Source organism: Pecten maximus, chromosome 12 (genome assembly GCF_902652985.1).
Source record: "Pecten maximus chromosome 12, xPecMax1.1, whole genome shotgun sequence".
NCBI lineage: Eukaryota > Metazoa > Mollusca > Bivalvia > Pectinida > Pectinidae > Pecten > Pecten maximus.
In genome coordinates, this window is record NC_047026.1 from 22873314 (window position 1) to 22900722 (window position 27409).

A 27409-nucleotide genomic window follows, 5' to 3' on the forward strand; every position below is an offset into this window, starting at 1 on the left:
AAACCGTGACACTACTCTAGAATTAATGACGTAGTACACAAGCACATGCTGAAAGCAGGATGGCGCTTGATATGAGGAAAAATCAAGATGCACTTATCAAGGCATATCGGGCTGTTGTGGACGACAAGTCGGAAACGGATTGGTGAGAGTAATCATTTTTTAATCGAAAAATAGTTTAGATTAATTTTGAGCACGCTTCAAGCCTGTACAAAACTGAGATATCGGATTGTTATCACCAATCCGCCCATTTTCTCTGTCAATAGAATCACTCCCAAATGTTTACTTCCGGTTATTGTTTCGGGTTAGTTTGGATAAATTGAGATCCGTAATACCACCAGATATATTCATAAATGTAGGCCATAAACTAACATATATAGTGAAAACAGTCTGCATGTTGTTATGGTCACTGGACATATGACGATATTGATCAAACACCTGACCTCGTTAGAGCTCTGAGCTGATTTCACCTGTTGGACATTTGACTCATGTGGTGTGGCATGAATCATCGCCCCAGATCAGAGCGAAGCTCGCTATCTTTGTCACACAGATGACCATACCGTGCATAATCTTATGCTGACGGAACTTGGCTTCCGTAATTTTTCTGAATTATAATTAGAATTGACATGGATACATGTACAGATGGAGAGTTACAGGTACATGTAACTGAATTAAGTTCATCAAAATATTATATAAGCATATGCATAATTTTGTACTTAAAAACAAAAATTAGTGTGTCTCATTTTTTCTAGATCCAGATAATCTATTAAAAATGCAGCTTTTAATAAATTGGCTCCTTTTCCCATTGAAATGTATAGTACAGGTAGATGTATATATGTAGGTAAAATAGCTAGTTTCAATAATAAACAAATATGTTTACTTTGTTATAAGCATAAATGTTTTCAATATTATCTGAAGATAACTTTAAAGCCACATACTCCCGAACAACCTAAAATTCTAGTTGCACACATGTATTAATGGCAATCTAAGATGCTCATTTACGCTTTCCCAATATTAAAATGACCACTGGCCTGGACGCTTGATCGGTGGAGTCCTTGAGACAGTGTAAAAATAACTCGCCGCATTTATATTTATAGCGAGATTTGTCACAGAGCCGAAAACAAGGCCATAACAATTAACGTGCACTGCACATAAACTACACACATGGTATATGGCTGTTGTTTACATATCGAACATACGTGAACTTTGCCTAATAATGCTTTCATTTAAACATATTAACAAAATATTCGCATAATACCCAGGTAACTGAACAAAATAAACAAACATAGTTTACATTTAAATACTTCATTTTAAAATGAAGCAATATGCATACAACAAAACATCAATAAAATCTTAGATCGGTGAAGTAGACATTGTTCAAAAGCTAACCAGCAATCCAATAGATGTCCGGAAAATCAGAATTCGAGTCTATTCCTTTTTCTTCTCTCGTTAAGTTCCAACAAATCATTCCCTTTCCTGAGGAAATGCTTGGGTTAACTTTTGTCGATTCCACACTCTTGTGTCTTTTTTTTGGCAGTATCTGTGCGTTTTCGCAGTTCCACGCTTGCGGCGTTCCGCCATTTTGTATGGACTGTAAAACCCGCCGTTGCATTGTGGGACTAATTTTCAGAGAAACTTGGTCCGGCAGCCACAGGTGCATGAAAAAGTCCTTTGCTGATTTCTTAAAAGATAAAAGTACAAGTACTGTTACACACTTCAACTTTTTCTGACATAATCTGATAAAATATCCCATGTGTAAAAACTTCCTGATACCTCAAAGAAAGAGTTTCTAAGCAGTTTAAGTTTATCTTATGAGATGGCAAGTAAATTACAATCATAGATGAGGATATTGTAGATCTACATACCATGGATCGGCGGGACATCATACAGGTAAAACAACTCGAATTCTAAGGAGTAACTTGTATATGGATGCAGCACGTGCACATACAGATACAAGTGTGTTTATGTACATGGTATGCATTCTATGATGATTAAGTTTTTCAGATACTGATACTGAGATTCTAATGTATTTGAGTATGCACATACTAGCAGCACTTCATGTATATGAAATAGGATAGAGAGAAGGGGGGGGGGGGGGGGGGGGGGGTGTCCAAATGTTTGCTCAACATTGAAATATTTGAGAAGTCTAAAGAACATGGCTTTTTCTAAGGGCTTTGTGGGGCTGTTGATGGGCTCATTTCTAATTGAAATTATTTCATATTTAAGCCAAATCCCAAAATTTGCATTTTACTGCAGGAATCCAAATCTTTGTTGCTAAATAAACTGTTCATCATTGAAATATTGGCATCAAATATTTGAGAAGTCTATAGAACATGGCTTTTTGGAGCTGTTGTTGAGCTCATTTCCAATTGAAATTATTTCATATTTAAGCCAAATCCCAAAATTTGCATTTTACTACAGGAATCCAAATCTTTGTTGCTAAATACTTCATAATTGAAATATTGGCATCCAATGTTTGAGAAGAAAATGGCTTTTTTCTGAGGGCTTTTTGCGGCTGCCTGTTGATGGGATCATTTCCAATTGAAATTATTTCATATTTAACTGCAGTTTTTTGTGAATAACAAATATTAAATCCATAACTGCAAATTACAAAACCTAACTATTATATACGGGTAGCATTCCAATTCATGTACATTTATGATAAATTCCTTTCCAATGTTCATGTTTTTAATTCATTTCAGCTAAATGATTTAAAATCCATTATTCATTTTCTTGCAGGGTGATATTTGGATATGAAGGTCAATCATCAACCCTCAAATTAATCGGAAAAGGAGGTAGGTTCATCAAATCTGAATGTTTTAGGAAAAAGAACAGTTTACATACAGATGTAGGTCTATTAATGTTCTGATTGGCTGTGTAGCAACTGTTTAAAATTGTTACAATATTGTTGGTAGTACATTGTATAACACATGTACAGTATGTTATAAATTAATCATACATATAGCTATATTTAGATAAGTGCATTTTCAATATTTTTTATTTCATGTACAAATGTCCAACTCTCAACTCTTAAGACTTGTACTTGATCAGAACAATCTGCTGATTAGATATTGAAATAAAATAAGGATTCTTTGAATAATTTCAGAAAAAAATTATTTCATTTTGTTACATCGGATTAACTTCTGTCAGGGACTAGTTTCAAAGTAATATTAACAATGCAGATTTATCGTCACACTTGGTGAATATATCACCTGACCACACCTAATGAAATGTCTTTTAAACAGATGAGGGTATTGGGGAGATGGTGGATGACTTGAATAGTTCAAAGATAATGTATGCTTATTGTAAGGTGATGGACCCAAACACCAACCTACCCAAGTATGTCCTCATCAATTGGGTGAGTATGGAGTTTAATTAACCATGTCATGTTATCATTTACTGTAATTCTTTAACGAGGATTGTATACAGTCCAGAGAGGCTGCAATTTTCTCCAGCACCCACCATGAACAGAATGTCTGTATTTCGCGAAAACCTCCGTAAGATATATATTTTACTGGAATAGCCCTTACGGGGGAAACAGCATCGGTCAACATTCCTTAGGTAGGCTGCTCATGATCACATGCAGTTCGTGATCATTTATTCAGAAAACACCACCAAAATTATTGGTATAACATCATCAAAAATTGTCAATTATTCTGTTATTTTTATTAATATGTGTTTCTTATTCTCAATATATAATTAGCGTTTACATTTTACTCATTACACGCAAGACTTTTTTTATTTGATGACAGATAATTGTTTCTAAGAAAATTAGAATAACTTGTTCCATTGTGTATACTATTTAATGATTTTTTTTTGTACCAGGAAAATAGAAGTTTTCATGTGTGTATCAATTATTGTTCCAGCAAGGGGAAGCTGCTCCAGAATCGATGAAGTTTAAATGTGCCAATCATGTGCGGGATGTATCTGGCTTTCTCAAGGTATCACATTTAAATTCTCATTCTGGTTCAACTCTTTCAAGCCCTTTGAGAATAGTTATCTGGGAATCTGTGTTTAGCGAAGTCTTGAGAGTATTTTATTAAATTTTGACATTTTACTGATACTTACCAGATATTAACAATAGTTTTCGCTGATGAAGCTTTTACTATGAAGACTGTGCAAATGCATTATGTGTAATGACTGGGTAAATAATTAGAGTGTTTACCAGAGCATGGTTTATGTGGGAAAAGTGCTCAGTCCATGGTTAGGAGAGTTATATGTTGTTTACTATGTGACTAGAGCATTAAGTATAGAGCCATCACTGAGCGCTGCCGCATGCCTATGTTTGGTTGGCCGATATTCGGTTTTTTACATATTTCCGTATTATCAAGTGGAGTGTTTTTTAGTGGTTTTTGGAAAAAGTGCTGTTATTTTAGTTAATTTTGGAGTTTGCTCAAAACTTACTATATTGACAAAATGGGACAGGCAAGACATTAATTGTACATGTTTCTTGTGTTAGTATTATAGTGTTATAGTTAATTAAATTTGAAGTTTATTTATTTACTAGCCAGGGCTACTAGGTTAAAGGGTACCAATGCAATTGATTTGTTTGCCAGAATGTGTATTGTACTGACTTAAGGGGGTGGGTGGTTGGGGATATGAACATGCCACAATAACTTTTTCATAAGTAACTGGTGTTTTCCATGTAGCCAGTTCACGTGACGATTCAGGCACGAAGCGAGGATGATGTGGATGAAGACATCATTGTTGGCAAGGTTTCTAAGGCGTCAGGAGCCAACTACAGTATCCATGATGAGAAACCTAAGAAACCAGTGAAGGATGGCCCTGTGGTAAGATAACACTTATTAGTCATCTACCAATATATACATATATTGTATTACCCTATACCACCATGTTCCATATAAAGGTATTCAGGACTTGTCTTTATAAAGGTATTTGTATATATAAAGGTAAATATGTATTGAGTAAAATTTCCAGCAAGAAATACAGTCATAGAATGGTATATAACACACAAATTGTTAATAGCATAACAATATCATTTCTAAATATAGATTAGGGAATCCCCCTCTGGAAAACAGACCAGTAATGTGATTGGCTGGTTCATGTTATAATGTATTTATAGATTATATACTCCTCTGTTCTGTCTGCTGCAGGGCTCGGTGTACAAAAGAGTGAACATTGCCAATGAAATCAACACCAAGAATCGTGACGATTTCTGGGCTGAGGCAGAGGTAGGTTACAGGTGAACTAGAGAATATATGATAAGTACAATATATATATATTTGTAAACATATTTTGTAAATAAAGACTATATATATATAGAGTGGGGGTACGTAATTTCGCAAACTTTCGGTATGTATTTAAATACATTTCCATCAAATCAATTTCAAATCAAGAAAGAATACCTCATATTGTTAGATGTACAAATGCTTCGTATTATACAAGTGTGCAACCTGATATGCGCACACGTATCACGGCGCATGGGAGCTGTTGTTAAGTTGTGTTTATGCTGGGTTTGAAGACGATCGGGAACGTAATTTTGCACACCTATCTAACTTCTTTAATTTTGTTGGTAAAAATAGTTTTCAGCCAATTTGTAGACAAACAACATCCTAAATTAAGATTAAGCCCAATGTCACTATTAAAAAAATCTTTAAAAACAAAATAATGTAAAATTGGAAAGTGTCAATTTACCACCATTTTTGCTTTAAATAATGACCGCTCCCTACGAAGGTAATTAGTTGTACTTTAGCGGATTTGTATTCAGTTTTGTTTATAATCTGATCTAATGATATTTTCCCTAAATATTTGCAAATTCACATGCCAATCAACAACTGGGATTATTTTAAATAAAATATTTTATCATCCGGTATCAATTTTATAGGAAGAGAGTCGTATCAGTTAAAATTTGTTTTCAAAATGAACTTAATCATACTTTAAATGGCAAATCTTCCACTAAAGGTTGGCATTAGTCAACATATAAACAAAAAAGCACAGTCCTTGACCACTTGGAGGAAAATCGCAAAAAATCGTCAGGTGTGCGAATTTACGTACTGTGTGGAATTACGTACCCTTGCTCTAGTAATATCCATCTGACCATATGAATTGTTTTTCTGGACATATTTTTTGTTGTTATGAATAGTTTGATATGTTTTAGCTAATGAATGACTCGTCAGTGGAACATCCACAAAAACACAGAAAATATTTTCTGTTATTTAAAAAAAAATTAACTTCAAAAGTAATTTTCAGCTAGTTTTGTGATCATGTCAAATATGTTATTTATATCTGAGATATTAATACAGATTTCTTTCAGTGAAAATTGATATTAGTTCTTCAGACCAGTGATTAGTAGATTAGGGTTTCTTTCATTTGTATATCATCTCCAAAGGATCATTGGGTTTTAGTGTGTTTAATTATGTGGCTCAATGTTAGTCCAAGGACCATCAATTTGTTGCTACTGAGATTCAAATCAAACAGGTATCGGAGTTCATATTGAATGAAAACTTAGTGAAAATGAAAATAAAGTAACTCTGACTCCAAATTATGGAGTTTTATAACTATGATGACAATGATTTACCACAGAAAGAGGAACAAAAACGAATAGCTGAGGAACGGAAAAAAAGTCTTAGTGAAAGACATCGTGATGTGGTGGAAAGGAAAGAAAGGGAGGTAAATGAGTACTCGTGTACGCATGTTGGCTGTGTTGGCGTGGCTGTGGTCTTACTGGAATGGTGTGGCTGTACTTAGTGTTATTATTTACTGCTTTTCTTCCAGACTTGTAACAGAATGATAGTATTTATTACTAATTATCTTTTCTTGTGCCAGTTTTTCATCTGAGTCACTGCAGAAGTACTTGCAACACCACATTTGTGTCCATTCCAATATTAACAATGACAACAAAAATTCTACGAAACATTATTTTTGCTGCAAAATATTGTGGTACTCTGATTGAAATTCATCAATCATTAGTTTTGTATTATACAAGTTCAGTCAAAATCTACAAAATTTAATTAACAAAATTTGAGTGCCATTAAAAAATAAATGTATAGAAAGTAATTTATGTATGGACCATTCAAGGCTGCATGCAACTTCGCTAGCCAAGCTTTAAGGGCATTCAATATGATACTTGTATTGAACACCCTCGGCTAGAGAAGTTTAGCTGCATGCAACACTTTGTTTCTTGCGTCATTGTTCAAAAATAAGTTGACACTATGTAAGTTTGTGATATACATGTACTTATGAAAGACTGACACCTGTACAGTTGTTATTAGCTGATGTAGATATATATACAGTGCTATCTAATAATAGACTAATATATAATAATAGACAAACTCTACTCACTATTTTTTTTGTATTAAAACCTGTCTTAAAAAACAACTTTTTTTTACTGGATACAGGAAATATTGCCTATTTATTGTAAGATTTATTTATTTTTTTATCCTTATTTTTGTGCAAAAATTTAAGATATGAATGCCTGAGAAAATGTAAATTTCATTATAACAAGAATTAGGCCGTAGCATTTGATATCTTGTTTATATCATATTTCGAGGAAAGAATGTTACAATTACATAAGTAGTTATGTTGTCAATGTGCACAAAATTTGATGACATCATCAATTTTTGCTGTGATGTCACATTCACTTAATGATATTTTGGCAATCATATCCAACATTGAGTGGGCATTCAGCTTCCAGCATTTACATTAAATCTGAAGTAGAATGTAGATATATAGGACACTCCGATGACATAATGCTAATGCTTAACCAGATAAGGATCGGATGTATTTACAATGAGACCTGTCTAATCTGACCTCTGAGTAATGTATACAGACATTCTGTCTAATCTGACCCCTGGATGACATATACTGAAATCCTGTCCAATCTGACCTCTGATGAGTACTGGCATCCTGTCTGATCTAACCCCTAAATATTTTTACATCCTGTCGAGCTCTGAATATACTCATATCGTGTCTAATCTGACCCCTGAGTATTCTGACATACTGTCCAATCCGATTAATGGACATTCTTACGTTATGATCAATTTTACATGTTGCTGTAATTCATGAATCCTGTGTATTATAACAATATCTATATGATCTGACCAACATGCTGTGTTACACAGGATGTCAGATTGGACAGGTTTCACTGTGCAGAATTATTAGAAGAGTGCTGTGTTTACTTATCACTATTGAACCTGAATAATCAGAACACTTATAGGAAATGTCAGGGACAATCTAGTTTTCTGGATTGATAAGTAATAGTTCGCTTTAAAAAGTATTAATTTTGAAAATAAAACCTGATTTTTTTTGTCATATTCATTGTCTTAATGAACAAGGTTCCATGTAATTTCCAAGTGTCTGGCTTAGCTCGGTTCTACTTAGTTTCAGTGCATGTTTTTATATACATGTATCTGTATTTCTAATATATATGTGGTTCCTGTGTATAACACTATGTAGTTTACTCTTTAAACATAAAATCTAGTTTAATTGAATGCTGATAACCTTCTCACTAACACTTGTAACTGGAATTAACACTTAATGAATCAAATATATTCATTTACGATTCTCCTGTCGTAGAAATCTTTTATGTGTTAATGTGTCAAAGGGGTGTACAATTAGCCAACAGGTACCCTTTTAAAAAGTCTTCTTAAGTCTCATTTATATATTTAGTATATGTATTGAAAATTTTCACAAACACTCATGCCAAATGAAATTGCCGTCTACCCCTGGATGTCGGCATTTATTAAGAATTGTACACCCCTCATGTTGTGACTTGTTACATTCATTGAAGGAATTTTTCTCTCCACAGCTGTCCTGTTTTAACGGTCACCAAATGCCTTTTTAAGTCCACCATCATCAGATGGTGGCCTATTCAAATTGCCCTGATTCCGTGGTCTGTCATTCCTTTCTTGAGAACTGAAAGGATTTTTCTCAAACTTCATATATGTATGTAGGTTCACCATGGTCCTTAATTGTGCCCATTTGATTTGGAGTCTGAAAATGGCTGGCTATCTTTTGATGATTGAAAATTGTTATCGCTATTCCTTGAGAAGCACTGGAGGATTTTCCTTAAATTTCATATGTAGGTTTTCCTTGTTTCCTAGTTGTGTCCATTTGATTTTGAGTCTGATCTGAAAAACAAAATTGTCAACAGAGCAGCCATTTCTGATTTTGACTGTTGAAGATTGTTATTACTGTTTCCATGTACAGGAAGGATTTTTCTCAAACTTCATCGATAAGTTTTTCTTTTACCCTTGTTATGCCCATCCAATTTTGAGTCTGATCGAAAAAACAAAATGGCTGACAGGCAGCCATTTTGGATTTTGAGAGTTGAAGTCTGTTATTGCTATTCATTGAAAAGTACTGGAAGGATTTTTCCCCCAACTTCACAGGTTGGTTTCCATTGGTCCCTTGTGCTCATTGGATAAAGAGTGTGATTCAGAAAACAAAATTGCTGATAATTTAAGTTTAGCATTGCTATTTCTATTTCACAGAATGTCCTTCTTAGATCTCTCCTTGTTATCATATCATTAAAGTAGAGAATAGATCAGTCTTATATACTAGCATCAATAAAGACCATTAGATTTTAGCAGCTAATTGAATTCTGTGGATTAGTACATAGATCTATTGGAGCACCTGTTATATGTTACATATAGGAAATGATATACTGAAACAATCACAATGTATCATTAATCATCAATAGAATTCAATGTAAACTCAATCTTGTTGATCTTTTTACATAGTTATCTGTATTATGTTTGAATGAATATATTAAAAACAAAAACTGAGTAATTATAAGAGAGTAAAAAGTGTAAATCGATACAGATAAAATTAAGGGCTTATATAATTATTAGCCTTTTACTGTAAATTTACTGTACTTTTAATTAATTCACTTGATAAATGTGGCTCTGAAAGAATTGCTCTGCACTGATAATCTCACAAAACCACTTGTTATTGCTAAAGGTTTATCATTATTATTACTAAAAGGCCATGCAGAAACATCAATATAATGCTGGAAAAATATCATTATATTTGTGACAGAAACAAGAGGCAGAGAAACGAGAGGCACATGTACGTGAGCGCATGAAGTCCATCACGGAACAACGTAAGATGGAGCGTCGTCTCAGCCAACAAGATTCAGAATCAGAGAAACAACAATGGGTAGGTTTTCTCTCCAATTAATTTTACTGATTAAATTTTTTCTTGTGTTTTGAAAATCTGTTTATTGTGTGTGATGTGGGACTACTTGGAAACTTTGTGCAAGGTTTCTTGAACTAGAATAAACATCAAAAAGTCAGGTGACCCTTAGGCACAGTGGCCTCTTGTTAAGTAATTATTAATACAGAATTTAGTATTTTGGAAATATTTTTTTTCAATATAATTATGTCAGTGTTACAGATACTTTTATCCATGTACATAGTATTGTATGCACCGTAAAATGTGTACATTTGTATGTAGAAATGAAATTTTCTTATAATCTTTTATATATAAATCACACAGTTTTCCTGCTGATTGTCTGGTAGAATACAAAATGGTTATCAATGTATGTACTATATGATCCCAGATGCAGTGTTTTCAAATCCTACATCATAGTTTCTCAGAGAAGTGATAAAGGATTTGATTTAAATAAGATTGAATACATTCTTCCATCAGGAAAAAGAACAAGTAGTCGCATATAAAGAAGAAACAGAAAGAGGAAAACGAAGCGAATTGGCGAGAAAGGAGCGTGCCGCAGTAAGTTTTTAGTTCAGAAACAGAAAATCTTGTTGCTGTATAATATATATTAAAACAATATATACTTTTTCATCTTGAATTGTATATATATATTTTTTGTCTTAAGAAGATTTTAACTTGATATGTATATATACCATATCCATATCCTCAATTGTAGGAGGCATCTAAATTGACCACTAATTCTGCAGCCAATGCAAGAGCGTTGTTCCGTAGGAAAGAATCTGAGAGTATGGATGAACCACCATCACCAAACAGGAGAGGGCCTCCTCCTCCCCCTAAGTAAGTGACATCTTTTCTCCCCCTCCATTGTTGGTCCAGGATATTTGAAATCCTATCTAAACATGACACCACTTACAATTTGTGATGTTCATACCAACATGTTCTGATGATTTATGAACCTTATTTCAGGAAACTGCGACAGCCAGCCTTCCTAAATCAAGGCCAACAACAGCAAGAACCAAAAAAACCGATTAATTTACCGACGGAAAATATGGATGACAATGTCTTCTCACAGAATCAGACACACAGGGAACCTTCACCTCCCCCACGGGAACCCTCACCTCCTCCTAGAGAACCATCCCCTCCACCTCGGGAACCCTCTCCTCCACCTCGGGAACCCTCTCCTCCCCCACGTGAACCTTCCCCGCCCCCAAGGGAGCCTTCTCCGGAGCCTCAGCAGCCAGTGATGAGGGAACCTTCTCCAACTCCCCAGCAACCGGTAATGCGAGAGCCATCACCTCCACCCCAGGTCACACAGCTCCCTAGGGGCCGAAACCTACTTGCTGAGGGACTGCCCAGGCGTCAGGATTCCGACGAAGAAGAGGAGGAAAAAGATGATGATTGGGATGACAACGGTAAGGACAACTTCCATGTGATGTCATATCCAAAGTTAACAGAGGATTTTATCCGTTAGTTTGTCGTTTTCAAGCTTTTGAAAGACCCTGCATAATGACAACTTGTTTGATATGTTCTGAAATAAAACCTGTCTTGAAAGTTCATCTGAGATTTGGTAAAATGAAATCCCTTATGTGAAATACATGTGGAAAATTCTTGTGTTTTACTTCAATTAGTGATTCATGTGTTTTACTTTTAATTGAATGGAAAGATTTAAACGAATCCATTATTATTATAATATATGTTTAAAACTTGAATTTTATTCTATTAACTGTCCATACTACAATAAATTGCTTGTTAAATTTATATCCTTTGGACCTAATATACAAATTGAAAATCAACAAGGATAGTCAGACAAGAAATGTCCATCGGACAAAATATACAAATAAAAAATTAACAACTATAGACAGGAAATGACTGTTGTACCAAAAATCAACAAGCATAGACAGACAAGAAATGTCCATTAGACCAAATATACAAATTGAAAATCAACAAGCATAGATAGACAAGAACATTTTTGTTTTATAAATTTTCAGAAGAAAGTGCCCCTGTGGTTCCTTCAGTGCATGCTGATCAACCTCACTTTGAGGAAGGTGAGATAGAGGCTTACCAACAAGAGGTGGAAGCACAGGAAGAAGCTCAGGTCGCAAAGAATCAGGGACAGTGTGCACGGGCCCTTTATGACTACCAAGCTTGTATGTTATAATACAACATCTATTATGATTTTGAAAATCACATTTAGAAATAAAACAAACCATTTATTAGTATTTTCTAACTATTAACCTCTAGTAACTTGTAAGAATAGGCTTAACATTTTTAGGTCACCTGATACGAAGTCTCAGTTGACCTTTTGCAATCGCCCTTTTGGCTGGCGTCGTCCGTCATGCGTCATCCGTTGTCCATCGTGCATCATAAACAATTTATATTTTCAACTTCTTCTCAATTACCAATGGGCCAAGAGACCTGATATTTGGTCTGTAGTATGCTGGATAAAGGGCTACCAAGTTTCTTTAAATGGATGATCTAGACCTTCATTCAAGGTCACAGGGGTCAAATATGCAAAAATCTTTAAATGACTTCTTCTTGATAACGAAAAGGCCTAGTGATCCAATATTAGGTATGTAGCTTGCTGGGCTGAAGGGTTACCAAGTTTCTTCAAATGGATGACCTTGACCTGATGACCTTGACCTTCATTCAAGGTCACGAGGGTCAAATATACTAAAATCTTTTAACAACTTCTTGATAACCAAAAGGCCCAGAGACCCAATATTATGTCTGTAGCATGCTGGGATGAATGTAGCATGCTGGGATGAAGGGCTACCAAGTTTCTTCAAATAGATGACCTTTGACCTTGATTCAAGGTCACAGGGGTCAAATATGCTAAAATCTTTTAACGACTTCTACTTGATAACCAAAAGGCCCAGACCCAATATTATGTCTGTAGCATACTGGGATGCAGGGCTACCAAGTTTCTTCAAATGGATGACCTTGACCTTTATATCAGGCCGCCATCTAGGATTATGATGTTCTAAATTTGTTCTCTCTATTTTTCAGATAGTTCTTCTTAGATCTCTCTTCGATTTCATATAAATGTTTTCTACTTGTCATCAGATCATTAAGAGAAAATAACAGGAAAAGTAGAGAAAGCATAGGTCTTGCATAGAACCAATAAATATCATTCAACGGTTGGTGCCGAGATCCTTCTGGAATCTTCTGTAAATGTACATGTGTTTTCCTTGTACTCTGATCAAACTTGAATTTCACTGATTTACTTTCTAATTGTAGCGGATGAGACTGAAATAACCTTTGACCCGGATGACATTCTCACAAATATTGACCAAATTGACCCTGGATGGTGGATGGGTACTGATCCCTCAGGAAAACATGGAATGTTCCCAGCCAACTACGTTGAGCTCATGTAGGCTTTCATACATTACCGTGTAATTTTCATCAGTGGTACGAGAAAATGCAAACCAGAAATTTGTGATAGTCAGTTTCAAGCAAAATACTGGAAGCAGAGGAGATTCCATCAGGATATACATATAAGGGAGTTCAGCAGTGTGTGATTGAGTTCACTCACGAACAATGAATGCATTTTTGCTGCGAAAGGAATTGAGATGAGTTACTAACACCTTCACTATTTTTAATTTGCCATAATATGTATCCAGATTTGTTAGGCTTACCAGAAAATTTTCTTTAAACCTCTGCCAGCATATTGTGACAAGCAGTCTTCATACATAGAAGCTATGTATTTTTAGCCATTGAGATGTACCTTAAATTTATCAAAGTACTTAACAATTAAATTCATCCAATCAGGAATGTTAATTGGTAATTTTTAATTAATTAAAAATAGATTCATTCATAAATTTTGTTATTTAAACAAATTGGCAATTTATCCACTCAGAAATGTTAACAATCAATTTATGAATGATGTGTACAAATATTTAGGATAACTAGTGTTGACATTGCTATGTGAAACTTTTTAAGTAACAGAATAAGTATTAAACTTTTGATATGAAATGTGAAAGGTTTTTACATCAGATGTCTCTATTGCTGATATATATAACCTGTTATAAATTAAGTATAGGAAGAATACTTGTCAGGGTTATTGGTACGCGGAGATAAGTATAGGAAGTGTCAGGGTTATTGGTACGCTGAGATAAGTATAGGGAGTGTCAGGGTTATTGGTACGCTGAGATAAGTATAGGGAGAATATACTTGTGTCAGGGTTATTGGTACGCTGAGATAAGTATAGGGAGAATATACTTGTGTCAGGGTTATTGGTACGCTGAGATAAGTATAGGAAGTGTCAGGGTTATTGGTACGCTGAGATAAGTATAGGGAGAATATACTTGTGTCAGGGTTATTGGTACGCTGAGATAAGTATAGGAAGTGTCAGGGTTATTGGTACGATGAGATAAGTATAGGGAGAATATACTTGTGTCAGGGTTATTGGTACGCTGAGATAAGTATAGGAAGTGTCAGGGTTATTGGTACGCTGAGATAAGTATAGGGAGAATATACTTGTGTCAGGGTTATTGGTACGCTGAGATAAGTATAGGAAGTGTCAGGGTTATTGGTACGCTGAGATAAGTATAGGGAGAATATACTTGTGTCAGGGTTATTGGTACGCTGAGATAAGTATAGGGAGAATATACTTGTGTCAGGGTTATTGGTACGCTGAGATAAGTATAGGGAGTGTCAGGGTTATTGGTACGCTGAGATAAGTATAGGGAGAATATACTTGTGTCAGGGTTATTGGTACGCTGAGATAAGTATAGGAAGTGTCAGGGTTATTGGTACGCGGAGATAAGTATAGGGAGAATATACTTGTGTCCGGGTTATTGGTACGCTGAGATAAGTATAGGAAGTGTCAGGGTTATTGGTACGCGGAGATAAGTATAGGGAGTGTCAGGGTTATTGGTACGCTGAGATAAGTATAGGGAGAATATACTTGTGTCAGGGTTATTGGTACGCTGAGATAAGTATAGGAAGTGTCAGGGTTATTGGTACGCTGAGATAAGTATAGGGAGAATATACTTGTGTCAGGGTTATTGGTACACGGAGATAAGTATAGGAAGTGTCAGGGTTATTGGTACGCTGAGATAAGTATAGGGAGAATATACTTGTGTCAGGGTTATTGGTACACGGAGATAAGTATAGGAAGTGTCGGGGTTATTGGTACGCTGAGATAAGTATACTTGTGTCAGGGTTATTGGTACGCTGAGATAAGTATAGGGAGAATATACTTGTGTCAGGGTTATTGGTACGCTGAGATAAGTATAGGAAGTGTCAGGGTTATTGGTACGCGGAGATAAGTATAGGGAGAATATACTTGTGTCAGGGTTATTGGTACGCTGAGATAAGTATAGGAAGTGTCAGGGTTATTGGTACGCTGAGATAAGTATAGGGAGAATATACTTGTGTCAGGGTTATTGGTACGCGGAGATAAGTATAGGAAGTGTCCGGGTTATTGGTACGCTGAGATAAGTATAGGGAGAATATACTTGTGTCAGGGTTATTGGTACGCGGAGATAAGTATAGGAAGTGTCAGGGTTATTGGTACGATGAGATAAGTATAGGGAGAATATACTTGTGTCAGGGTTATTGGTACGCTGAGATAAGTATAGGAAGTGTCAGGGTTATTGGTACGCTGAGATAAGTATAGGAAGTGTCAGGGTTATTGGTACGATGAGATAAGTATAGGAAGTGTCAGGGTTATTGGTACGCTGAGATAAGTATAGGGAGAATATACTTGTGTCAGGGTTATTGGTACGCGGAGATAAGTATAGGAAGTGTCAGGGTTATTGGTACGCTGAGATAAGTATAGGAAGTGTCAGGGTTATTGGTACGCGGAGATAAGTATAGGAAGTGTCAGGGTTATTGGTACGCGGAGATAAGTATAGGGAGAATATACTTGTGTCAGGGTTATTGGTACGCTGAGATAAGTATAGGGAGAATATACTTGTGTCAGGGTTATTGGTACGCGGAGATAAGTATAGGAAGTGTCAGGGTTATTGGTACGCTGAGATAAGTATAGGAAGTGTCAGGGTTATTGGTACGCGGAGATAAGTATAGGAAGTGTCAGGGTTATTGGTACGCGGAGATAAGTATAGGGAGAATATACTTGTGTCAGGGTTATTGGTACGCTGAGATAAGTATAGGAAGTGTCAGGGTTATTGGTACGCGGAGATAAGTATAGGAAGTGTCAGGGTTATTGGTACGCGGAGATAAGTATAGGGAGAATATACTTGTGTCAGGGTTATTGGTACGCTGAGATAAGTATAGGAAGTGTCAGGGTTATTGGTACGCGGAGATAAGTATAGGAAGTGTCAGGGTTATTGGTACGCGGAGATAAGTATAGGGAGAATATACTTGTGTCAGGGTTATTGGTACGCGGAGATAAGTATAGGAAGTGTCAGGGTTATTGGTACGCTGAGATAAGTATAGGGAGAATATACTTGTGTCAGGGTTATTGGTACGCGGAGATAAGTATAGGAAGTGTCAGGGTTATTGGTACGCTGAGATAAGTATAGGGAGAATATACTTGTGTCAGGGTTATTGGTACGCTGAGATAAGTATAGGGAGAATATACTTGTGTCAGGGTTATTGGTACACAGTGGTTTGTATAGGTTTTAGATTTAAAACTCATATATTCAGCTGTCAGCATTTTATATATTTATAGAGATAAGGATGTTGTTTTATGTTTGTTTGTTTTTCTTTCGTTTTCATCTGCCAGCATTTTTCTATATATAAAACTAAACTAGAAGTGATATGGTGATATGATAATTTTAATAGGTCTAATACTGTTGTACCGGTCATATACTTCCAGGGGCCGCGGTGGCCGAGTGGTTAAGGTGTCCCGACACTTTAACACTAGCCCTCCACCTCTGGGTTGCGTGTTCGAAACCTACGTGGGACAGTTGCCAGGTACTGACTGTAGGTCGGTGGTTTTTCTCTGGGTACTCCGGCTTTCCTCCACCTCCAAAATCTGGCACATCCTTAAATGACCCTGGCTGTTAATAGGAGGTTAAACAAAAACAAACCAAACTTCCCAAATATAGCCCCCAAATGTAGCCTTTATTCCACATTTTACTTTTTAGTGAAGTGTACAATCATGTCAAGTATTATATTGTTTTTTTTGCGATTATGAATCCAGATCTTTAGTGGTATCACAATTGGGAAATAAATCAAACAAAAGAGTACATTCAAAACAGACAGTTCTGATATATGCATTCATATTTTCGAGCCTTGAACCTGAATGATTGTCATCGGACTCCAGATTCTGGTTTGCACGATACTTTTGAAAACAGTTACTATTTTAGAGTTAAGTTCATGCAAGACGTTTTTTATGCTATATTTTAAAATGGGGTGGAAGGGTGTTTGCTGTAAAGAAAAATAGTGATCAAATTACGGTAAAGTTATGTTTTGTCAGGATATGGAGACATTTGTGTAATTATTTAGAAGATTCTGTTTGAATATTCTTGACCTTTTCAGTAATGCTATACTCATTTTGTTTATGAAATACTTTTTTGACAAGTTTAAGTTTTGTTATCATGTTAAACTGCCTGGATGCAGTCTTGTCATTGTTTCTGTCCTACTGTAATCCAATTTACGAATGTGTTCGTAGATCTATTTTAGATTTCACTGATGTCTAACTCCTTTATTGTAATACTTGGGATTCTGTGATTATTTTGATTGTGCACTAGTTTTATACATTGGTTCACTTTATATGTAAATTCAAGTCCCATTTGTTAAAAAGAAAAAAAAACTCTAGCAAAAAAAACGTATTTCATAGTTAATAATTAAGAAGTTAAGAGAGAAATCGCATTAAATATTTTTTTTGTTATGTACTACACCAGTAGCTTGAAGTATTAAATATATTTGTAAGTTTGTATTGGTAATAGTTCTAAATGCAATGTTCAGTTGTCCATGACTTACTGTTTGTGGCTCACATGGTGTCTGGTGTATAGGTCCGTTTGTTGCTAGATTTCAGATGAAAATGTACTTAGATCGTAGGTGAAATTTTCACTGGGTTAAATGTAAAAATATCCAAGTGTACCAATTAACTAATGGATTTACCTGGATAATTGTTACCTGTGAATGTTGCATATCATTTCTACTTGCCAACATGATTATTTGCCATTTGCAGGGATCTGTTTTCAGACTCAAGGATGTATGTAAAGTTGTTGTATAAGATAAGGCAATGTTCTCATGTGTTGTTCACCTATCAAATACTTAAAACTATTTGATGTTCATAGCTGGAAAACATTGAATTGGTGCATATTTTTTCATTGTAACATAGAAATGACTTTGATATTTAAGATAAACAAACAATAATTAATACTGTTGATTTCCAGGGATATACACATCTTTTCTGTTAACTGTATATATATATATATACAGGTAAAACTTCAATGTCCACAGGATCGTGAAAAAAACTATCCTGGCCGTTAAGTGATATGTGTACCTGTAAATACAAATTCTGTCAAGTCAGAGAAATTTCAATAGGAAGATATTTAGGTATATGTCATGCATTATAGATGTGATTCTGCTATAACCTGGTATGAATCCATCTAATGCTGTGACAAATTAAGAAAATATGGTTGTTTTCCCCAGGGATTCAAAAACTGTAGCTGTAATAAGGCCATTTAAAGGTACATATTCCCCAAAGTCATTGCTGGAATTTCTTTCTTCAAATTGTCTGTGTGAAAGAGTGTCTCTTATCTTTTCAACAAATTATGAAGTCTGAATGTTTAGACTCTCACAACAGTGAAAACAAGGTCAAAATGTGATGTCGTCATAATATACAGCATGTCATATGATGTAATACCACTCCATCTTTTCAATGTCGTGTAAGGTTAAAAGATTATGTACACCAAACTTTAAATAGCTCCATTTTACACGTACAGGCCTAGATATGATAGAATGTTTCCTTTTATTTGACTGTCATACATATCATGCATTAAATACAACGTGTGGATGATACAGAAAACAGATCATTTTATTCAAAAGAGGTCATAACTGTGACCACCAAAATACGAAAGACCATGCTACTAGCGAATGTATTTCATGAATATATTCATTTTATTTTTATCTTTCATTGCTCACATCAACTCCAGGATAAGATATAAAAAAAATGCTGTTGAAATTTTCATTCATTGAAATAATAGTGCGATGCATGTAGGCTGTAGTACACAACGTTTGTGAGCAGTATTTGTGTTGATTATATATTTATATAAATATTATTTTATACAATTTTATTTTGTATATTGTGTTTGAGTTATGGTTGTTAGCTTCATAGAGCTTCATTTAGATTTAGATTTTTTTTTTTTAAACAAATAACTTTCAGTAATGTTTACGTACTATACCTGTTATGTAGTTGGTTTTCATTTACTAGCTTCAAATGAAAAGAAAGGTTGAATGAAGGCAAGGAGATTGAAAAAGATTGAAAGAAGAAATGAAATGTTATCTTTTCTTTTAATAGAAATATCTTTTGTGAATTATTTGGGCAATTCTTGTGGATGATAAAACAAATTTAGTTGATAAATCATTTAAATGATGTATATATACTACATTCCATTGAAGACTTGTGATTTCTCATCTCAATACAATAGTCAACTTCATTTACAAATCTCAAATAAATAAAACTTATCTCGAGACAAACTCCTAGAACATTGAAGTGTTATTATTTAATAGAGGATTTTTGGTTGTCAATGTAAGATAACGTCAGGAGGTTGTACCTGTAGTAATGGCTGACATTGATTCTCGACTGTCGTTTAGTTGATTTGTCGGGTGTGTCCTTGCGATCTGCCATTGTATTTGACTTTCTACTGAGGCGGCGCCAGTGTAAAATGGTTGACATCTGTATCAAGGTCAAGGTTGCCCATTACATGATGAAGGGGAATTTGAAAGATAATTCTCCTTCTAAGAATATCATTCACATGGGACAAATTATTCTATAGCATAGGTTTAACTAATATGTACATTTGATATTAAAACATAGGTTAATTGACCTCACTGGCTAACACAATGTCTCACAAAACTGATTAGAAAACCACATTACATCTATTTATTAACATAGCAAATTATTTAATTAATGTTCCTATAATAAAAATCCCTATAAGCAAAATAAGAAAAAATTCCTAAAAAGAAAATTTAATATGAAAAATTTGGTACCAAATATAATATATAGCAAGTTAAAAGAAGAATATGAGAGATAGATGTTTGTTTGACAACTATCACGTGAAGAATTTTGTTTTGTATATTGCCAATTCTTGTTTTGTATACTTGTATACCTATGCAAGCTTTTTAGTTTGTTTTATGCATGCTAGATATTTTTAATGCATTCTATACCGGTCAGACCGTGGAATAGTATTATTTTTGTTGTAATGTTAGTTGTAAGTGCTAGGATCCCCGGAATATCTATATATACATAAAGGGTGCATTGATATGTATTACAATTATTCTTGAAATAGAATTATCAAACTCCATTTAGATTATGGCTCAAATGTAATGCGCTTTTTTATGTTGTAGGCCGAGGTTTTTAAAATAAACCATATTACTGTTTCTGTTCCGTTCTTGACCAATTTTGCGCTAGTCTATGCTGTTATTAAATCAGATGTAAAGTTATAAATGATACACCATTACCACCCTGCTTGAATCCCTGTGCTTAAATGAGACTGAAGACTCATTATTTTGTCAATTTTACACTAATCGAACAAGATTTGCTAATGCTTCGACAGTTTCCTCAACTACTTAGAGATTCTATGTTACACCTGGTTCGCTGTTAACAGGTATATTATTGCTGATATGATATTCTGATAAGTAATAAAGAATAGATTCCTTTAATGGATTCTCACAACATTGATCATTTTTGTCATTATTTAACCCACCATCATCAGTTGATGAGCTATTCTAATTGCCGTTTGTCTATCTGTTAACAATACTTGTTACTGCTATTACTCAGTCAATCTTTCTAACAATTCAAATGTACATGTAGATTCCCCTTGGTCCCTAGTTGGGTATGTTAAATTCTGAGACTGATCGGGGGGGAAAAAGACTGACAGGTGGCCATTTTGAATTTTGACAGTGTTTGTCAACACTATTTCTAAGAAAGTACCTATTGGATCTTGCTCAATTTTCATATGAAGGCTCTATTTTGTCCCTAGTTATGCATGGTAAATGTTAAGAGATACATAATTTTGACATGAATTTTGAAAATGACAGAGAAATTAGTAAATGAACATTCCAATGTCATTTGTGGTTTCTTCATTGCTACAAGTGAAGTAAAACAGTTAAGTTTTTGTCAATATGTTATAAACCCATAGGTGACTTCCTCACTGAGCAACAACATATGGAGGACCCATCACATTACATGCCAAAGAACAACCACGACGGCACAAATAGGCCTGTCTCTCCATTTTCCCGAGAAACACATTAACTTGACTGACATGGGTATGTCATGGAGTGAATGCGAGGAAAGAGGAGAAAAGATCAAACTTACAAAGAATCATATGATAGAAGTTATATGACACAATCAATATGATATTTTAGAGTGTGAGGTTTCGATGACTACACTGTTACCTTCATCAGACTAATGACCAATGTGAAGCGTACTAGCACTGTGACTGTCTTATGTAGTGCCCGAGATGGTAAAAGATTTGATCTTCTCTACAGTACATAATACCATCTCATTCACTTGTTTGATTGTATTTTATTTTTACCATCTCGTCACACTATTTTTACCATCTCGTCACACTATTTTTACCATCTCGTCACACTATTTTCGTACTTGGTGTCAATAGGATCATGATTAAGACAAACATCCTTCAGAGTAGATCAAATCTTTAACCGGCTCGAACAAATGTTCCAGAATTACAATGAATCAATAAAGAACGTTGCAATGGTGGATGTCATTAACATATGAAGATCCCTCGAGGATACAATGTTCTGTAGCTGATGACCACCGACTCTTGATTTGATACCAGTCTCTTTTTCTCAATAAAACAACAGCTGAATTGTCTCGGAACTTATTGTCAAATCTTTGTTTTGACCTAGCTTCATAGAATAAAGTCTTGCCTGACTGCCATATCTCTGGACCCTTATACAGTACATATCTGTCAAGTCTTCAGGTTAGGTATTCTTTCCGTCAGTTTATAAATGTACATTTGTCAAATTCTATCTCAAATAAGAGGTTTTAGAAAATCAAATATAATGAAGGTCTCGCACAACTAATTCAGCCAATCAGCTGGTGTTTCACCTGAACCAAGTCCCTGAAGAAAATATATTTCTTAGGTTTGTAGCTATTTCCTGAGTAAATAACATATGAACTGGGTACTTTCTATATATGAGGATAAAGAGTTAAGGTCTTGAGATTTTGAAAATATAAGAAATACACTCCTGGTATAAATAGAAAGACGTAGAATTCCAGGTGTAACAAGAGCTGCTGGAGAACAGCATAGCTCGTCTCGCAAATGTTTGTCAATAAATAATTAAAATATATTAATTGGAATGGTTTCGCAAATTGCATTAATAATATTTATATTGTTTACTTGATCAGATTATGTTTTGTGAATTCTTGCAATTTTCAAAACCCTACCAATTTATGTATATATAAATTATTTATTGACAAACATTCAGGAGACAAGCTATGCTGTTGTAGATTAAATGAATATATTAGATACAAATGTAATTGCTTTTGAACATATTTCTTCAATTTTTTGATAAAATATTATCCTTATGAGAGTTATCTCCCTTGAAAAATGTGGACCAGTATAAATTGTCTAATGTGAGCATTTTCACATTGTTTTATTTTCAGCTTCATCCCAAGAAGGGGTAGTGTAACTCCATAGGGACTCTTTTACCAAATATCAGCACCCTAGTACAATCATAAAGTGATGTGTTAATAGCTTTCAACATTAAAATGTACAAAAATTTAAAAAATGTGTTTTTTCCCCAAAAAAATCTTTCAGTTTAACTCCGGCAAGGGATAGTTTAACCCCCACAGGGAACCTAATACCATGTATTACTATGCCTTTCAACACTAACAACATAAACTTAACACAAAGTCCAAAGATTTAAAAACAAAACAAAAAAAACACAGATTTTAAAAGAAAAAAATCGTTTTTTTTTGTTTTTTTTTTTTAAGTTTTACTCCAGGAAGGGATTGTCTTACTCCATAGGGACTCAATTGCCAAATATCAGCACCCTAGTACAATTATGAAGTGATGTATTAAAACCTCTTAACACTTGCACCAAAAACTTAACGCAGAAATAATCTAAGTACAAAAATTTCAAAATTCTGGTTTTTTCCCCAAAAGAATCTTGAAGTTTAACTCCGGCAGGGGATAGTTTAACTCCAGAGGGACTCTACTGCCAATTATCAGTACCCTAGTACAATTATAAAGTGATGTATTAATACCTTTCAACACTTGCACCAAAAACTTAACGCAAAAATGTTTTAAGTCCAAAAATTTTCAAAAATCTGCTTTTTTCCAAAAAATCTTTTAGTTTAACTCCGGCAGGGAATAGTTTAACCCCCACAGGGACCATATTACCATAAATTACTATGCCTATCAACACTTGCACCAAAAACTTAACATTTGAAAAACCAACGATGACGCCGACGCGACAACATAAGCTCTCACTCTTCTTCGAAGAGACGAGCTAAAAAGGCGGGAATTCCCCAGGTGGGGGTTTCCGAGTTCATTCTAAATATCAAGGTTGCTGTCTTCGTAGTACTGGTGTGCTCTTGTTGAGTGACAGTTGAGTGGTCAGACAGGCCAATTTAGCATCTTCTTAAATTCGGGTAAAGTCTAGAGTTATTTATCCTGACGAAGTTGAAAATTGAGTTACATTGTTTTAGAAAGTGTTGACAGGTATGAAAAAGACAATGTAACAAGGTTGTTTAATTTAATATGATTTATTTGCAATAAAGCATTCATTCTTTAAAATTTAGTATCTTATAATTTCGAAGGCACCATAATGTAAATGGTAGATATATATATATATAACATTATTTATTGATAAAACATTTAATTAGCACACACTTATTAAGGTTAGATATATATATATATGTGAAGCATTGTAACTCTGAATCAATTTCTCATTGTAAGCTAGATAACAAGAATAACAAATAATGATTTTTCAATACGTGGGGTGGCGATACAATATCCCGGATGGTAGAGAATTGTAGCAATCCAAACAAATCTGCCACGGATACAGGTGTATACACGGGGTCTCACCAAAAATCCAGGTAATATTTGCGTAAAAACGGTGAGCCCAGCACGGAGATCCATTAATAGTCCAATTTATTGGTGAGGGTTGTTGACATGTTTTGGCCGTAGGGTAGCCGTCATCAGAACCATGATGACTGCTACCCTACGGCCAAAACATGTCAACAACCCTCACCAATAAATTGAATGATTGAATGAATCTCTGTGTTGGGCTCATTGTTTTAATGCATCAGTAATGATTTCTGTTTCAGGTTTCACAGCGATAATGACTCCTATAAGTATCAGCTTTATCAGATTCATTTCAAATCGGTAATGATATACACTATAAGGTAAGTTTGAAGTTCTCCGAGAGTTAAAGCTCTAGATTATTTAACAAACAAGTGCAAGTGCAGTTGTTCTCTTACATATTCAAGGTTGTATGTGGTACCTTGAATGCGATACTGGAGGTTAAAGTTAGAGTTGTCTCCCTTTTAACAATTAATGCCTGAAAAATCAGATTACGTGTCAACAAGGAACAAGCAGTTACCCCGGTACCTATGTAGAGTAACATAGTTCTCAAACAGGTAATGAATGTCACAGTATTGTACAGCTAGCATAATACCTTAATTAAATTTTACCAGTTTAAAGACTTAATCTATACAACTACAAGTGTGATAGGGCAATCTGGATCCTGTAACATCTCTTCACAACTACAAGTGTGATAGGGCAATCTGGATCCTGTAACATCTCTTCACAACTACAAGTGTGATAGGGCAATCTGGATCCTGTAACATCTCTTCAATAAATTCTAATTCACACTTTTTTAAACTATGCATTAAAAGTTCACTTATATAATTTACAATAAAAAAAATTGAACACTTACCTAGACAATAAATAAACAACCCATTGTTATTTTCTTAAATATCTATTAATTAAAGTTAATAACATGCCCCTCGTGTATATTTGAGCAAATATCATCTGTATGTTGAAAAACATTGATATGTACAGTGAATAGTATTTTTGATATTTTATTGTGGAGAAATGGGATGAAACATTAAATTCGCTGTGTTAACTACAAAGCATGCACCAAATTAAATGGAAATCAGGAAGAAAATACTATTAATGACAATTGAATTTAAGAATATTTGTCGCTCACAGATAAGAACTCAACAAAAGAACCTGAAACGCTAAACAACACAGTTTGAAGTTGGGGAGACAGTTCAGGAATGTTTTGCAGGTTAATTTAACAGATAAAATGGTATATAAGGCTTTTCAAAACACATACAAATAAACATATACAAATAAACAAATACAAATAAACATATACACATTAATTAGATTTCCACTGGTTGTATCATGAGGACCACATCATTAAAATACAGTGAAAATTTAAATAACAAGAAAATAACAATTTTGATCAAAATACAGAAACAGATTCTGTCATGGTGATATTATATGAATAGTAACATACATAGATATATACCCTCCTGTAGGGTAACGTAACAAAACATACCCCCCCTATAGTGTAACGCTACAAAACATACCCTCCTATAGTGTAACATAACAAAACATACCCCCCCCCCCCCCCTATAGTGTAACGTAACAAAACATACCCCCCCTATAGTGTAACGCTACAAAACATACCCTCCTATAGTGTAATGTAACAAAACATACCCCCCTGTAGTGTAACGTTACAAAACATACCCCCCTATAGTGTAACGTTACAAAACATACCCCCCCTGTAGTGTAACGTTACAAAACATACCCCCCTATAGTGTAACGTTACAAAACATACCCCGCCTATAGTGTAACGTAACAAAACATACCCCCCTGTAGTGTAACGTTACAAAACATACCCCCCTATAGTGTAACGTTACAAAACATACCCTCCTATAGTGTAACATAACAAAACATACCCCCCCCCCCCCCCCCCCCCCCTATAGTGTAACGTAACAAAACATACCCCCCCTATAGTGTAACGCTACAAAACATACCCTCCTATAGTGTAACATAACAAAACATACCCCCCCCCCCCCCCCCCTATAGTGTAACGTAACAAAACATACCCCCCCTATAGTGTAACGCTACAAAACATACCCTCCTATAGTGTAATGTAACAAAACATACCCCCCTGTAGTGTAACGTTACAAAACATACCCCCCTATAGTGTAACGTTACAAAACATACCCCCCCTGTAGTGTAACGATACAAAACATACCCCCCTATAGTGTAACGTTACAAAACATACCCCGCCTATAGTGTAACGTAACAAAACATACCCCCCTGTAGTGTAACGTTACAAAACATACCCCCCTATAGTGTAACGTTACAAAACATACCCCCCCTGTAGTGTAACGATACAAAACATACCCCCCTATAGTGTAACGTTACAAAACATACCCCCCCTATAGTGTAACGATACAAAACATACCCCCCTATAGTGTACGTTACAAAACATACCCCCCCTGTAGTGTAACGATACAAAACATACCCCCCTATAGTGTAACGTTACAAAACATACCCCCCTATAGTGTACGTTACAAAACATACCCCCCCTATAGTGTAACGTAACAAAACATACCCCCCTATAGTGTAACGATACAAAACATACCCCCCTGTAGTGTAACGATACAAAACATACCCCCCTATAGTGTAACGTTACAAAACATACCCCCCCTATAGTGTAACGTAACAAAACATACCCCCCTGTAGTGTAACGTTACAAAACATACCCCCCTATAGTGTAACGTTACAAAACATACCCCCCCTGTAATGTAACGATACAAAACATACCCCCCTATAGTGTAACGTTACAAAACATACCCCCCCTATAGTGTAACGATACAAAACATACCCCCCTATAGTGTACGTTACAAAACATACCCCCCCTGTAGTGTAACGATACAAAACATACCCCCCTATAGTGTAACGTTACAAAACATACCCCCCTATAGTGTACGTTGCAAAACATACCCCCCCTATAGTGTAACGTAACAAAACATACCCCCCTATAGTGTAACGATACAAAACATACCCCCCTATAGTGTAACGTAACAAAACATACCCTCCTGTAGTGTAACGTTACAAAACATACCCCCCCCCCCCCCCCC

At 35.1% G+C, this 27409-nt stretch overlaps 1 protein-coding gene across 2 annotated transcripts; it reads left to right on the forward strand.

The window, feature by feature from the left end:
* The first annotated feature begins 37 nt into the window (after positions 1–37).
* LOC117339748 (drebrin-like protein B) lies at positions 38–20951 on the forward strand. 2 transcript variants are annotated; one of them, XM_033901464.1, is made up of 13 exons: positions 38–142; positions 2737–2792; positions 3243–3355; positions 3864–3938; positions 4647–4787; positions 5112–5189; positions 6541–6627; positions 9997–10116; positions 10609–10689; positions 10847–10968; positions 11098–11543; positions 12120–12278; positions 13369–20951. In XM_033901464.1, the coding sequence occupies exons 1-13, from the start codon at positions 60–62 to the stop codon at positions 13503–13505; spliced, it is 1698 nt and encodes a 565-aa protein (XP_033757355.1). In that variant the 5' UTR covers positions 38–59; the 3' UTR covers positions 13506–20951. The 2 variants fall into 2 exon arrangements, with proteins under 2 accessions (XP_033757355.1, XP_033757356.1); XM_033901465.1 differs by lacking the exon at positions 6541–6627.
* The last annotated feature ends 6458 nt before the right edge of the window (positions 20952–27409 follow it).